Source organism: Oryctolagus cuniculus, chromosome 18, assembly GCF_051225735.1.
Source record: "Oryctolagus cuniculus isolate XC-2025 breed Fujian yellow rabbit chromosome 18, ASM5122573v1, whole genome shotgun sequence".
Taxonomy (NCBI): Eukaryota; Metazoa; Chordata; class Mammalia; order Lagomorpha; family Leporidae; genus Oryctolagus; species Oryctolagus cuniculus.
The window spans coordinates 21,814,515-21,827,443 of NC_142884.1; the positions used below are offsets into that span (position 1 = coordinate 21,814,515).

General features: G+C 54.3%; 2 protein-coding genes across 2 annotated transcripts in view; one reads left to right on the top strand and one right to left on the bottom strand.

The window, feature by feature from the left end:
• LOC138846506 (protein Aster-A-like) overlaps positions 1-12,929 on the bottom strand; it is a 406,361-nt gene that overhangs the window by 160,680 nt on the left and 232,752 nt on the right.
• LOC149120840 (major allergen I polypeptide chain 2-like) lies at positions 5,216-7,248 on the top strand. Its single transcript, XM_089320571.1, has 3 exons — positions 5,216-5,313; positions 6,080-6,261; positions 7,007-7,248. Exons 1-3 carry the CDS (start codon positions 5,244-5,246, stop codon positions 7,118-7,120), a joined length of 366 nt encoding a protein of 121 aa, XP_089176697.1. The 5' UTR covers positions 5,216-5,243; the 3' UTR covers positions 7,121-7,248.

Below are 12,929 nucleotides of genomic sequence, written 5' to 3' on the forward strand. Positions count from 1 at the left end.
CCTGGTGAGGCCGGGGCCTAGAGACACCTGCAGGGCGCAGGCACAGGGCACTTCCTGGGGAGGAGCTGCAGCCTGGCACTGGATCTGGGCAGCTAAAGGCAGATCCTCTCCTACACCACGAGTGCCTGAGAATCTCTCGTAAAAATCCCTCCTTTGATGAGGAATGAGGAGGAGGTTCTCTGTGGGGGGTGCAGGTGAGGCTGGGACAGGCAGGGGCTACACGGAAGGCCTGGCAAGGTGACAGGGGCACCTGAGGCCTCCAGGAATGCACAGACCCCAGTCCGCTGGCCCCTTCTGTCTCTTGCACTCTTGCAGCCTAGCAGGGCCCGTCCCCGCCCACGCTCCACCTGCAGTCAGGGTTCCCGCTGGACTCACCACGGCACTGATCGCGTGCCTCTTGTCCTCCGCTGTCAGTTTCCCATCAACGCACTGCTTCAGCGCCAGGGCGTTTTGCAGCACTAGCCGGTCACTTTGGTAATTTTGCACATAGGAAACATACTCTTCAGGGGATCCATTCAGGAACACGTAAACATCTTCCTGCACAGCCGGGCAGATGTCACAATCTGGAGAGAAACGGAAGGCATGGGTCACGGCAGGTGCGTCCCTTCACCCGCCCTGGGGCAGCACTGCCCTGGAAAGCTGGCCCCTGCCCCCAGAGCACCCCCAGCCCAGGCGTCCGTGGCTGGCACCTACTGGCAACAGACATCAGGAGCCAGGCAGAGCCGAGCAGCGCCAGGCAAGCAGCAGGCTTCATGGTGCAGGGACAGCCGCTCCCACCGTGGGGCCCTTTTATACCTGCTCCATGCCCCCAGTGGGGCAGGAGGGGCCTGTCTTCCCGGGGGGGGTTCCCTCCATGCCCTCCCAGGCCACAGCTTGCATGACCTGCAGTTGCAGAGGGCGCACGTGTGTGTGTTGATATTGGCCAAGTCCAGCCCTGGATTAACACAGGGCTTGGCTCCTTCTCCCTCTCTCTTTCCGGGGACCTGACCATGGGCCCATGCCTGGGTGCAGGGAAGGTGCAGAACCAGTGGAAACCCTGGCTAGGTAAGGGGAGAAAGTGCCACACAGGGCCTCTGGAGCCCTGGGCCAGCTCAGCCTCTCGCACCTTGCTGGGACCTTGACGACTGGCTGCTGTGACTATGGGAACTGCAGGACACCCAGTGCCAGTGTGGCGGGCAGGCTGGAGCACAGCTCCTCTGCTTCTCTCTTGCACTCACACCCTGAAGGCTAGGGGACACGGGGTAGACCAGTTGTCTCTTAACACCTACTTGGCATTTGACCACATTCTGCTCTTTGGGGTTCGAGGGCCTTGGCTGGGCTGGGAGAGACGCCCAGGTCCTTGTCTTCCCGTGGGGAGAACAGAACCGGGACACACAGAGAAGTGCAGCATTGTGGAAAGGCATCGGTGGTGCACATTGGGAGACGTGAGTGGAACGCCCTCAGGAGACAGCTGCCCTTGCCCAGGCTGGGATCACCCTCATCATAGGGAAGATGGGAAGGAGCAGGGGCTGGGTGGGGCTGCAGGGGGCCTGGTGGTCTCCAGGAAGGTGTCCTGGCTTCTGGACCAGGATGGAAAGTGAGGCTCAGCTGTGGGGTGAGCAGTGTGGGTGCCGAGTGTCCTGTTGTGTTGCATTGGCGTGGAAGGTGCTGGGATTGGGCGGGGCCATGGGCATCCTGCCTCCCCATCCCTTCCTCACTCCTGGCTCGCCACACCCAGGCCAGATTTACAGAGAGGTAGTGGCAGAGTGAGAGAGAGAGAGAGCAAGAGAGGTCTTCCATTGCCGGTGCACTTCCCAAATTGCTGCAACGGCCAGAGCTGTGCTGATCTAAAGCCAGGAGCCAGGAGCTTCTTCCAGGTCTCCACACAGGTGCAGGGGCCCATGGCCATTGGCCATCTTCCACTGCTTTCCCAGGCTACAGCAGAGAGCTGGATCAGAAGTGGAGCAGTTGGGGGCCGGCGCCGCGGCTCAATAGGCTAATCCTCCGCCTAGCGGCGCCGGCACACCGGGTTCTAGTCCCGGTCGGGGCGCCGGATTCTGTCCCGGTTGCCCCTCTTCCAGGCCAGCCCTCTGCTGTGGCCAGGGAGTGCAGTGGAGGATGGCCCAGGTGCTTGGGCCCTGCACCCCATGGGAGACCAGGAAAAGCACCTGGCTCCTGGCTCCTGCCATCGGATCAGCGCGGTGCGCCGGCCGCAGCGCGCCGGCCGCGGCGGCCATTGGAGGGTGAACCAACGGCAAAGGAAGACCTTTCTCTCTGTCTCTCTCTCTCACTGTCCACTCTGCCTGTCAAAAAAAAAAAAAATAAATAAATAAAAAAAAAAAAAAAAAAAAAGAAGTGGAGCAGTTGGGACTAGAACCAGCGTCCATATGGGATGCCGGCACTGCAGATGGCGGCTTTACCTGCTATGCCGCAGTGCCGGCCCCTCCTTCCGCTTCTAGAGCCTAGCTGCCTGCAGTCTCAGACTTTCTGCAGGAGCGACAGGAAGGCTAAGGCCCCGCCCACACTCCTGCCCCCTTACCTAGGGTTGGCTCCTCACCGCCCCTTATGTACTGCGTTCCCCGCCCCACCCCACCCCCGCCGCCATCTGCCATTCTCTGTGGTTTTTCTTCCCTCCTGGAGGGGTGGGAGGGGTCAGGGGCCCTGGGAGGTTTGTCAGAGGAGCTGAGGGTGTGGCCCATTTCACATTTGGAGGAGAGGACTGCAAAAAGTTCATGGAAACTGGAATTTAAAGAGATTTGAGGGGCGGGCATTGTGGTACAGCAGGTTACGCTGCCATTTGACATGCTGGCATCCCATATGGGAGCTCCAGTTCACATCCCGGCTGCTTCTGCTAATGCATCTGGGAGAGCAGCAGGACATGGCCCAAGCGCTTGGACCCTTGCTCTCAAAGGGAGACCTGGATCGAGTTCCAGGCTCCTGGCTGCAGCCTGGCAGAGCCCTAGCTCTTGTGGCCTTTGAGGAATCATCTCTCTCTGGGTCTCTCCTTCTTTCTCTGTCATTTTGTCTTCTAAAAGAATACATACATAATTTTTTTAAAAAGGATAAGTTTATTTTAGTGCAAAACTTTTGAAAATCACGTATCATTTTTGATAATAGCATCTCCTGTGAACCTTTTGAAGGCCCCTTGTGTATAAGGATAATTTAAAAAGTGAATATTTTAGATGTTTTCATGTCAGAATGAAGCATTGTTATTTTAATGAAGTATATCTGAACATCTATGTAATTTAACTTTTATTTTTTTTTAAGATTTTATTTAGGCCAGCGCTGTGGCTCAATAGGCTAATCCTCTGCCTGCGGCGCCAGCACCCCAGGTTCTAGTTCTGGTCGGAATGCCAGATTTTATCCCGGTTGCCCCTCTTCCAGGCCAGCCCTCTGCTGTGGCCCGGGAGTGCAGTGGAAGATGGCCCAAGTGCTTGGGCCCTGCACCCCATGGGAGACCAGGAGAAGCACCTGGCTCCTGCCTTCAGATCAGCGTGGTGCGCTGGCCGCGGCAGCCATTGGAGGGTGAACCAATGTCTGTCTCTCTCTCTCACTGTCCACTCTGCCTGTAAAAAAAAAAAAAAAAAAAAAAAAAAAAAACCAAGATTTTATTTATTTATTTGAGAGACACATGCAGAGAGAGGGAGAGACAGAGAGAAAGTCTATTGGCTCACTCCCCAAATGGCTGCAACACTGGAGCTGTGCCGAACCGAAGCCAGGAGCCATGTGCTTCCCCCTGGTCTCCCATGTGGGCACAGGGACCCAAGGACCTGGGCCATCTTCTACTGCTTTCCCAGGGAGAACCCTGTGCCAAACAGGATTCACATCCGGCAACTGCTTTTGGCAAAGAAGCACCCAGAGCTGAGCACCAGCTGCCCTTTGTCCACCTGTCCTCGGGGCTGGGAGCTTTCTCAGCCTGTCCTGGGTTTTCTGACCTTGCCACTCTAGGGGAGGCCTGGCCAGGGATGACCCAATGTCCCCTACACTGAGCTTGTCAGGGGACTTCTTGTAGCTTGGACTGGGGTTGGAGAGTTTGGGAAGAAAACCAAAGAAATCAGGTCGCTTCTTGTCACCAGGCATCCAGGTGTGCATGACAGCTGTGGCTGACCACGGGTTATCACCAGAGCACTGTTCACGTCTGCCAGGGAGGGGCAGTAGCTCCCCCTGCTGGAGTGGAGTCAGCCATTGACTACTTGGGGTCTCTCTCAGGAGTATTTGTCTCTTCTCCATCCATCTGCTTATGCAGTCATCTGTTTATATCAGGATGCACTCACATGTGGGGTTTTATTCATGGCTATAACCCGATATTGTTACTCCTCTTGCTGCTCACCGGGTTCCAGATAAGAGCACAGGCAGCTGTCTCGGGCTCGCTTCTGCTAGCGTTTCCATGGACACCCTCATCTTTTTGCCTCCAACACACTGTGCTCCTACATCGGAGGCTGGGGGAGCTCTCTGGAGGGTCTAGGCAGAGCAGCACTGCCCCTGGCTGACCGGGCGCGTGGGCCTGTAGAGTTGCAGCTCTCAGGGGCCGGACAACTCAGTCTGGGGAGATGCCTCTCTCCCGCCACTGCCTGTGGGTGCTGATGGAGGCACGGGGCACTTCAAACCGCCCAGGGGGCCCTGTTCACTGAGGAAGAAGAGGGAGCCAGGAGAAGGGGCCAGGCTGGAGTAATGGGAAGCAAGAAAGGCCCAGGACGTCATGAGCTCCCACAGGGTGAGAAGGAGGCTGGAGGAAGGATCCAGCTAGTGAGAGCAAAGGGGTACCGCCAGACCTAGGAAGCCGCCCGGCCACCAGTCCTGGGCCCCCATGCCTGACCCAGCTACGATGCTCCCACCCTCAGCTCCGGGCTGAAACGCAGGCATGCGTCAGTGTTCTGGACAGCGTGTTCACTCCCTTTGGCAGTGTAGACATGACCTTGATGCTTCCTGTGATTTTTCTCTGTGCATTTAAGGGGATTAGTGCATTGGGAGGCAGAAGAGGCGGGAGGAGGATGTAGAAAGCCGAGGTGACCCTGGGGCTGGGAAAACAGAGCACTTGGCTCAGGATGGAGCCACTCAGAAAGGTCACTTCTCCTCCAAAGCCAACAGCGTCAGGCAAACATCCCCACCAGCTCGCTCCTCACAGTGGGAAAGGCTTCCCATACTTTTCACCCCGGACCTGGGAAACCACAGGGCTGGGTCCTTGCCCACAGGTGGGTGGGGAGCCAGAAGTTTATAAAGCAGTGGCAAGCTGGCCACAAGCGGAGCATGCAGCAGCCTGCACCATGAAGGGGACGCTGCTTGTGCTGGCCTTGCTGGTGAGCAGAGAGCTGGGCTTGCAGCCGGGAGAGAGTGGTAAGGAGGGAATTGGTGGGCTTACTGGGCTGTCACTCACCAGTCATTCCACCTTGATGTGCTGAGCTCTGGGCAGCCTTTGGGAGAGACTTAGGGGCAGCTGGGAGGTCACTACCCAGGAACGCCACGGAAAACACCAGGGGCAGTGGGTCTTCAGATGGAGGGAGAGGCTTGGGCATGGAGGGGTCATTAGTTGTACACATAGGGGACATGGGGCTTCCTTTACAAAACTCGAGAGAGAAAGAGAGAGTGTGTTCCCATCTACTGGTTCACTCCCCTAGTGCCTGGGATGCCCAGGGGCCAAGCCAGAGTCTAACCTGGAGTTGGAACTCAATGCAGGTCTCCAGGAGCCCAGCTATTGGAGCCAAAACTGTGGTCCCCCAGCATCTGTGGCAGGCCTGCGCCCGGGCACTGCCCTGTGGGGCCTGGGGGTTTCTGTTGGCATCTTGGCTGCTGGGCCTAAGGCTCGCCTGGATGGTGCTTCATCAAGGGCACAGGTGTGCAGGCTCTTCTGCTTGGGCAGTGGTCAGGGCCGGGGGTCTTGTTTGTGGCTCCACCTGCTGCTCACTTCTTCCCATGGGGCTTGTGCTCTCTGTCTGCAGTGGCTGCAGTCCTGGGAGGTGCAGGGGTGGCGAGCGGGTCTCTGTGGAAGGTCAGGCAAGAGATGCCAGACACAGGAGCTACCTTCAAGAGGTGGGAAATGTGACCTCCAGGGCTCCTAGCCTGGTAGCTCCTCTAATGAGGTGTTTTCTGGTTGTGTTTTCAGCTGTAGGTTGCCCAATATTTTATAAGATCTTTGGGACGCTGTCCATTGGAGACAGGAACCTGTTGAACGCAGCTTTGGATTTGGTCCATGCTAATGAATCGGAAAAAGAAGCCCTTGGAAAAGTCCAGGACTGCTACAATGAGGGAGGGCTTGCAGCCAAGGCCTTGGATCTGAGGGTCATGGTAACTTCTTCTCCACGTCCCCCTGCCCCCACAGCAGCACACTTAAACCACCATGCACCAACAGACCAGGCAATCAGGGGCTACATGTCAGATGTGATACACAAACATGCAGGTCTTATTCCCTCTTTCAGCACATACAACCTTCAGCCACTTGCCATGTGTGTCACAGGCTGTGCAGCCCATTCTTTTGCTACATATGTTTCTAAAACACTAAACCACTCACATGCAATTGGTCATTGAAGAATAATACCAGTGCCACACAGAAAGCGTGAGGAATTCCACTGCAGGAGATTTTTAACCTTTGCCTTTGGGCATCTGATTCTTCAAAAGTAAGGTTGATCCAAATGCAGAATTCACTATTATGTGCATTAGAGAGGACCCAGGGGGACTGTTTACAACACATGATGCACTCCCATGCAGCCAACATGGCTGGCAGATGGGTCTCAGGGCTGAGAGATTTCACACCACCCCAGACTCAGCCACCTTGCCCCTCCCCAAGCCCAGGCCACGCAATGCCCTGCAGAACCTTCTCAGCTCCTTCCCTCTCTGGCTGGGGAGAATGCTCAGACCGGGTCCTAACACGGGATGTGGGAGCCATCCTCTTCTTGGCCCTAACCAATGCAGCCCCATCTCCAGGAGTGGACATGTGGGTTGGAGCCAGGGTGACCCAGGGGTCCTGGGTAGCCCTGCCCGGGTCCAGGACCTGCCTCTAGCCACCTCTGTTCCCACTCTCTGACTCTTCCAGTCATCCATCACTGGCAGCAAAGAATGCAAACTCCACTTACTGCAGACAGCCAAGGAGGAAGTTATAAAGGCCCTTCCCATTCCCGTAGCACCCGCCAATGCTCTGGGAAGGTGAATATTGCCACTGACGCCTGATCTGAGTGCCATCGTCCTGCCCTCTTCTCACCTGGAGCTGGAACCCAGCACCTGCCCCACCTGCTTTAGTCTTCATTCAGCTGATTCTAATAAAACATGTGCAGCTCAGTTACGGGTGCCTGGGTCTGTGTGCTGTGTGGGGAGCCTGTGGGGATTGGTGGGAAAGCTTGAGACAAGGCAGTGGGGGAGGGAGCAGAGACCCAATTGGCTATTCAGACTCTGGGGTCTGCACTCAGACAAGACAGAGAGAGATCCAGGGAGAGAGATCCAGACCCTGCCACAGACCGGCTGTTTTCTCCTGACCAGGTGCCCTGTCTCCCCGAGGCTGTTTCCTCACTTGTAAATAAGGTTGGGTGAGGGTGAAAGGTACCTGGAGCACAGGCTGCACCCACATGGATGGAGAACAATGGTGTCAGCACCACGGACAGCGGTCTGGGCACTGCCTTTGTCACAGTTACTGAGCCTCTAGCCCGTTAGGCATCACCCCAGGAGTTGACCAGGCCTGGCTCATCACCAATCCTCTTGTCTCCGGTGGTATTCACATCTTCTGTCTCTGGATTTTTTTTTTTAAGGATTTACTTATTCACTTGAAAGACAGAGTTACAGAGAGAGGTAAAGACAGAGAGAGAGGTCTTCCATCCACTGGTTCACTCCCAGAGGCTGCAATGGCCGGAGCTGTGCCGATCCGAAGCCAGGAGCCAGGAGCATTTTCCGGGTCTCCAACATGGGTGCAGGGGCCCAAGGACTTGGCCCATCCTCTAGCCATAGCAGAGAGCTGGATTGGAAGAGGAGCAGCCAGGACTAGAATCGGCGCCCATAGGGGATGCTGGCGCTTCAGGCCAGGGCTTTAACCTGCTGCACCACAGCACTGACCCCTCTGGATTTTTTTAAAAAGATTTATTTATGAAAGAGTTATAGAAAGAATGGGAGAGACCAAGTTAGGTCTTCTGTCCACTAGTTACTCTCCAGATGGCCACTATGGCATGGGCTGGGTCAGGCTAAATCCAGGAGCCAGGAGCCTCCTCTGGGTCTCCCACATGGGTGTCAGGGGCCTCAGCACTTGGGCTGTATTCTACTGCTTTTCTCAGGCCATTAGCAGGGACCTTAATCAAAAGTGCAACTGCTGGGACATGTACCAGCACCCATATTGGAATCTGGTGCCGCAAGTGGCAGCTTTTCCTGCTACACCACAACACTGACCCCTGACCCTTGAATTTGCCAGTAGAGACCAAGACCCCACACAGCCATGGCCTGGGAGGACAGAGGAGGGGATGGATGGCAGCATTCTCGGAGGAAATTGCCCTGTCGTGGAAAGGGCTCAGGCTCTCAAGTCTTACCTGTAGGATCTCCCACCTGGGTGTGTGATGACCCCTCTGGGTCTACTTCCCACAGCACGAATGGGCTACTGCATTTGCCAGGAGCCCACCTGGGAGTCCACAGGGCAGAGACTAGTTTGACTTCGCTCCAGCAAACCAGATCACTGCTGGTTCAAGTGAGAATGGTTTACAACAAAAGTGACTTTTCCGGTCATCTCTCTCTGCCTGTCTGGGCCAGGGTCCCACAGTAAGGTCGAATATAGAAAGCTGGATGTGGGCATTGGAGCTGAGACAGTCAAGGCTTGAGTCCTGGCTCTTGTCTGATGTGCTGGCTCAATATGCATCCTCTTGTTTGGTTATTCGATCTTCATCTTACAGCTACCAAGCCCGGGCTTCCTGTTGGCTGGATTAAATGAGTAGGTCACACTGAAAGGTCTACATTTCTATTGAGAAATACAGAATGAACCTTGAACAGATGAAGAACCAACTCCTGCTCTTGTGTGGGTGGAATGGACATTGTAGACAGGTTGGCTATTCCACATCCATCTATATGAATCAGTGTTCCAGGGAAGAGTGATCTAATGTTTAGCCAAAAGAATAAATGCTTGAAGTCAACCCAGAGAATGTAGAAGAACAAAAACTATCAGCAGGCTCTTTCTTACCAGATATGTGCTTTCCCACATTATTAGCAGGGAGCTGGATCAGAACTGGGATGCCAGCAGAGCAGGCAGTGGCTTAACCTGCTGCATCACAATGCTGGTGCCATATTTGTCATTATTTTTAAGAATTTTGCTTATTTTCATTTTTATTAAAAAGACAGGAGATTATATTTTTTAAAGATTTATTTATCATTTTGAAAATCATAACTACACACAGAGAGGAGAGGTGGAGAGAGAGAGAGAGAGAGCGGTAGAGACACAGAGGCACAGGGGCCCAAGGACTTGGGCTTTCTTCTACTGCTCTCCCAGGTCACAGCAGAGAGCCGGACCAGAAGTGGAGCAGCCAGGTCTCGAACCAGCGTCCATATGGGATGCTGGCACTGCAGGCGGAAGCTCAGCCCACTACAGCGCCGACCCCAGGAGATTATATATGTGCGTGTGTGTGTGTGTGTGTGTTTCCAACCATTGTTTTACTCTCCAAATACCTGCAACTGCTAGGGCTGGGTTAGGCCAACATCAGAATCCCTTAATGCAATCTGGTCCTTTCACAGGGGTGGCAGGGACTCAGGGACTTGAGTCAACATATGCGGGATCAGACGTGGAGCAGCTGGGACTAGAACCGGTGCTCATATGGGATGCCAACGCCACAGGGGGTGACTTTATCCATTACGCTGCCCTGGTCTTGCAAAATTAATTTTATGTTTCTTATATGCTCTAGCAGTCCTCTTAGGTGTTCACCAAGAATCAATGAAAAAAGTTTTTTCTTATCAAAATTATTTTTAAGTTAGAAAAAAATATTTACTTATTTGAAAGGTAAAGTTACAGGGCTAGAGTTGTAGTAGCGGATAAAGCTGCTGCCTGCAGTGCCAGCATCCTATATGGGCACCAGTTCTAGTCCCGGCTGCTCCACTTCCAATCCAGCTCTCTGCTATGATCTGGGAAAGCAGCAGAAGATGACCCATGTCCTTGGGCCCCTGCATCCATGTGGGAGACCCAGAAGAAGCTCCTGGCTCCTGGCTTCGGATCAACTCAGCTCCGGCAGTTGCAGCCAATTGGGGAGTGAACCAGTGGGTGGAAGACTCTCTCTCTCTCTCTCTCTCTCTCTCTCTCTCTCTCTGGCTCTCCTTCTCTCTGTGTAACTCTGAGTTTCAAATAAATAAATACATAAATAAATCTTTAAAAAAAAGAAAGGTAGAGTTACACAGAGAGGAGAGAGGTCTTCCATCTGGTAGTTCATTCCCCATATGGCTGCAATGGCCAGGGCTGTGCCAGGAGTCAGGAGCTTCACCCAGGTCTTCCATGTGGGTGCAACAGCCCAGGAACTTGGGGCATCTTCAGTTGCTTTCCCAGGTGTATTAGGTGGGAACTGGATTGGAAGTGGAGCAGCCAGGATTTATTAAGATTTATTTATTTGAAAGAGTTACTGGCCGGTGCCGCGGCTCAATAGGCTAATCCTCCGCCTGCAGCACCAGCACCCCGGGGTTCTAGTCCCAGTCGGGGCGCTGAATTCTGTTCCGGTTGCCCCTCTTCCAGTCCAGCTCTCTGCTGTGGCCCGGGAAGTGCAGTGAAGGATGTGCAACTGTGCGGCTGGGGCCGTCCCTCACCTTGACCCCACTATGCCGATCACTCATACAGAGCGGGGCGTGCAGGGGCAGCCGCAAGCCTAAATCTAGGCTTTTTGATTCTATTTTTCCTGGAACATCTTGAACCTTTTTTTTTTTTTTTGGACAGGTAGAGTTAGACAGTGAGAGAGAGAGACAGAGAGAAAGATCTTCCTTCCGTTGGTTCACCCCCCAAATGGCCGCTACGGCCGGCACTGCGCCCATCCAAAGCCAAAAACCAGGTGCTTCCTCCTGGTCTCCCATGCGGGTGCAGGGCACAAGCACTTGGGCCATCCTCCACTGCCTTCCCGGGCCAGAGCAGAGAGCTAGACTGGAAGAGGAGCAACCGGGACAGAATCTGGCACCCCAACTGGGACTAGAACTCAGGGTGCTGGTGCCGCAGGCAGAGGATTAGCCAAGTGAGCCATGGCGCCAGCCTCCTGGAACCTTTTGATCTACCCTGGTACCTGCTGGTGCCACCCTCTTTGGGCAACACAGTGTGCAAAGCTGATCTTTCTGACCCCAGAAGATCTTCCAAGACCCTGGCGTGAAGCCCTGTCGGAGCCCAAGCTCTCATTAAACTGTATGCAAACGGACACGAGAACCCAGTCTGTAAGTGCAGCCTTGGGAGTGGAGAGCTCTTGTGAGGAGCTGGACTTTAAATGGAGCAGCTGGGACTCAAATCTCAGCCCGCCAGGAATGCTGATGTCACAGCTGGTGGCTTTACAGGCTTGCCACAAAGCTGGTCCCCCATCCCTTGCTTTTTTAAAGGTAAAGTTGTACGAATCCACTAGGGAGAGCGGCTGTGCATGCTGCTTTTTGCTGGGAAGAGAAAAATGGTGAATTTTTTTCCCCAGTCCCTATTGTGCACCTATTTGAGTGTCACAACTTTTTTTTTTTTTTTTTGACAGGCAGAGTGGACAGTGAGAGAGAGACAGAGAGAAAGGTCTTCCTTTGCCGTTGGTTCACCCTCCAATGGCCGCCGCTGCAGCTGGCGCACCGCGCTGATCCGATGGCAGGAGCCAGGATCCAGGTGCTTTTCCTGGTCTCCCATGGGGTGCAGGGCCCAAGCACCTGGGCCATCCTCCACTGCACTCCCTGGCCATAGCAGAGAGCTGGCCTGGAAGAGGGGCAACCGGGACAGAATCCGGCGCCCCGACCGGGACTAGAACCCGGTGTGCCGGCGCCGCAAGGTGGAGGATTAGCCTATTGAGCCACGGCGCCGGCTTGAGTGTCACAACTTTTATTAAAAGTAATTTTGAGGGTCGGCACTGTCAGCAGGTTGAAGCCCTGGCCTGAAGCACTGGTATCCCATATGGGAGCCAGCTTGAGTCCTGGCTGCTCCACTTCCGATCCAGCTCTCTGCTGTGGCCTGGGAAAGCAGTAGAAATGGTTCAAGCCCTTGGGCCCTTGCACCTGCGTGGGAGACATGGAAGAAGCTCCTGGCTCCTGGCTTCGGATTGGCACAGCTCTGGCCATTGTGGCCAACTGGGGAGTGAACCAGCGGATGGAAGACCTCTCTCTCTCTCTCTCTCTCTCTCTCTCTCTCTCTGTCTCTGTGTGTAATTATTTCAAATAAATTTAATAAAAGATTTATTTTATTTATTTTAAAAGCATAGCTACAGAGAGACAGAGGAATAGAGAGAGAGAGAGAGAGAGAGAGAGAGAGAGAGATCTTCTGTCCGTTGGTTCATTTCCCAAATGGGCACAACAACCACAGCTATGCCTATCCGAAGCCGGGAGCCAAGAGTTTCTTCAAAGCCAAGCACTGGTCACAGAAGCCAGAACAAGCAAGTTTAACCTTACCAAGGAGGGCACTGAACACATTTCCCCAGCACTCGGTGTAAGCAGTCCTCATAGCTAGCATTCTTACAAGGCTGGCTTTTGAGTGGATGGTAGTTGTGCAACTGGTTAGAAACAGAGAGGACAGAAAGAATGACTGGAAATCATCCAGAGACAAAACAGAGCAACTCAGGTCAGGCCGCAGCTCGTGTCCAATCCTATGGGGGCACTCATTTGATGCAGTCGTTAGGTAGCCCCAGTAAGATGCCTGCAGCCTGTATCAGAGTGGCAGGTTCTGGGGCCTGTGCTGATGTGGACCAGGTAAAGCCGCCGCCTGCAGTGCCAGCATCCTCTATGGGCACTGGTTCAAGTCCCGGCTGCTCCACTTCCAATCCTATCTCTGCTGTGGCCTGGGAAAGCAGTGGAAGTTG

Coding starts and splice junctions, on each gene's coding strand:
- LOC149120840 (XM_089320571.1), top strand. CDS start 5,244: ATGAAGGGGACGCTGCTTGTGCTGGCCTTGCTGGTGAGCAGAGAGCTG. Junction 5,314..6,079: donor CTTGCAGCCGGGAGAGAGTG/GTAAGGAGGGAA, acceptor TTGTGTTTTCAG/CTGTAGGTTGCCCAATATTT. Junction 6,262..7,006: donor CCTTGGATCTGAGGGTCATG/GTAACTTCTTCT, acceptor TGACTCTTCCAG/TCATCCATCACTGGCAGCAA.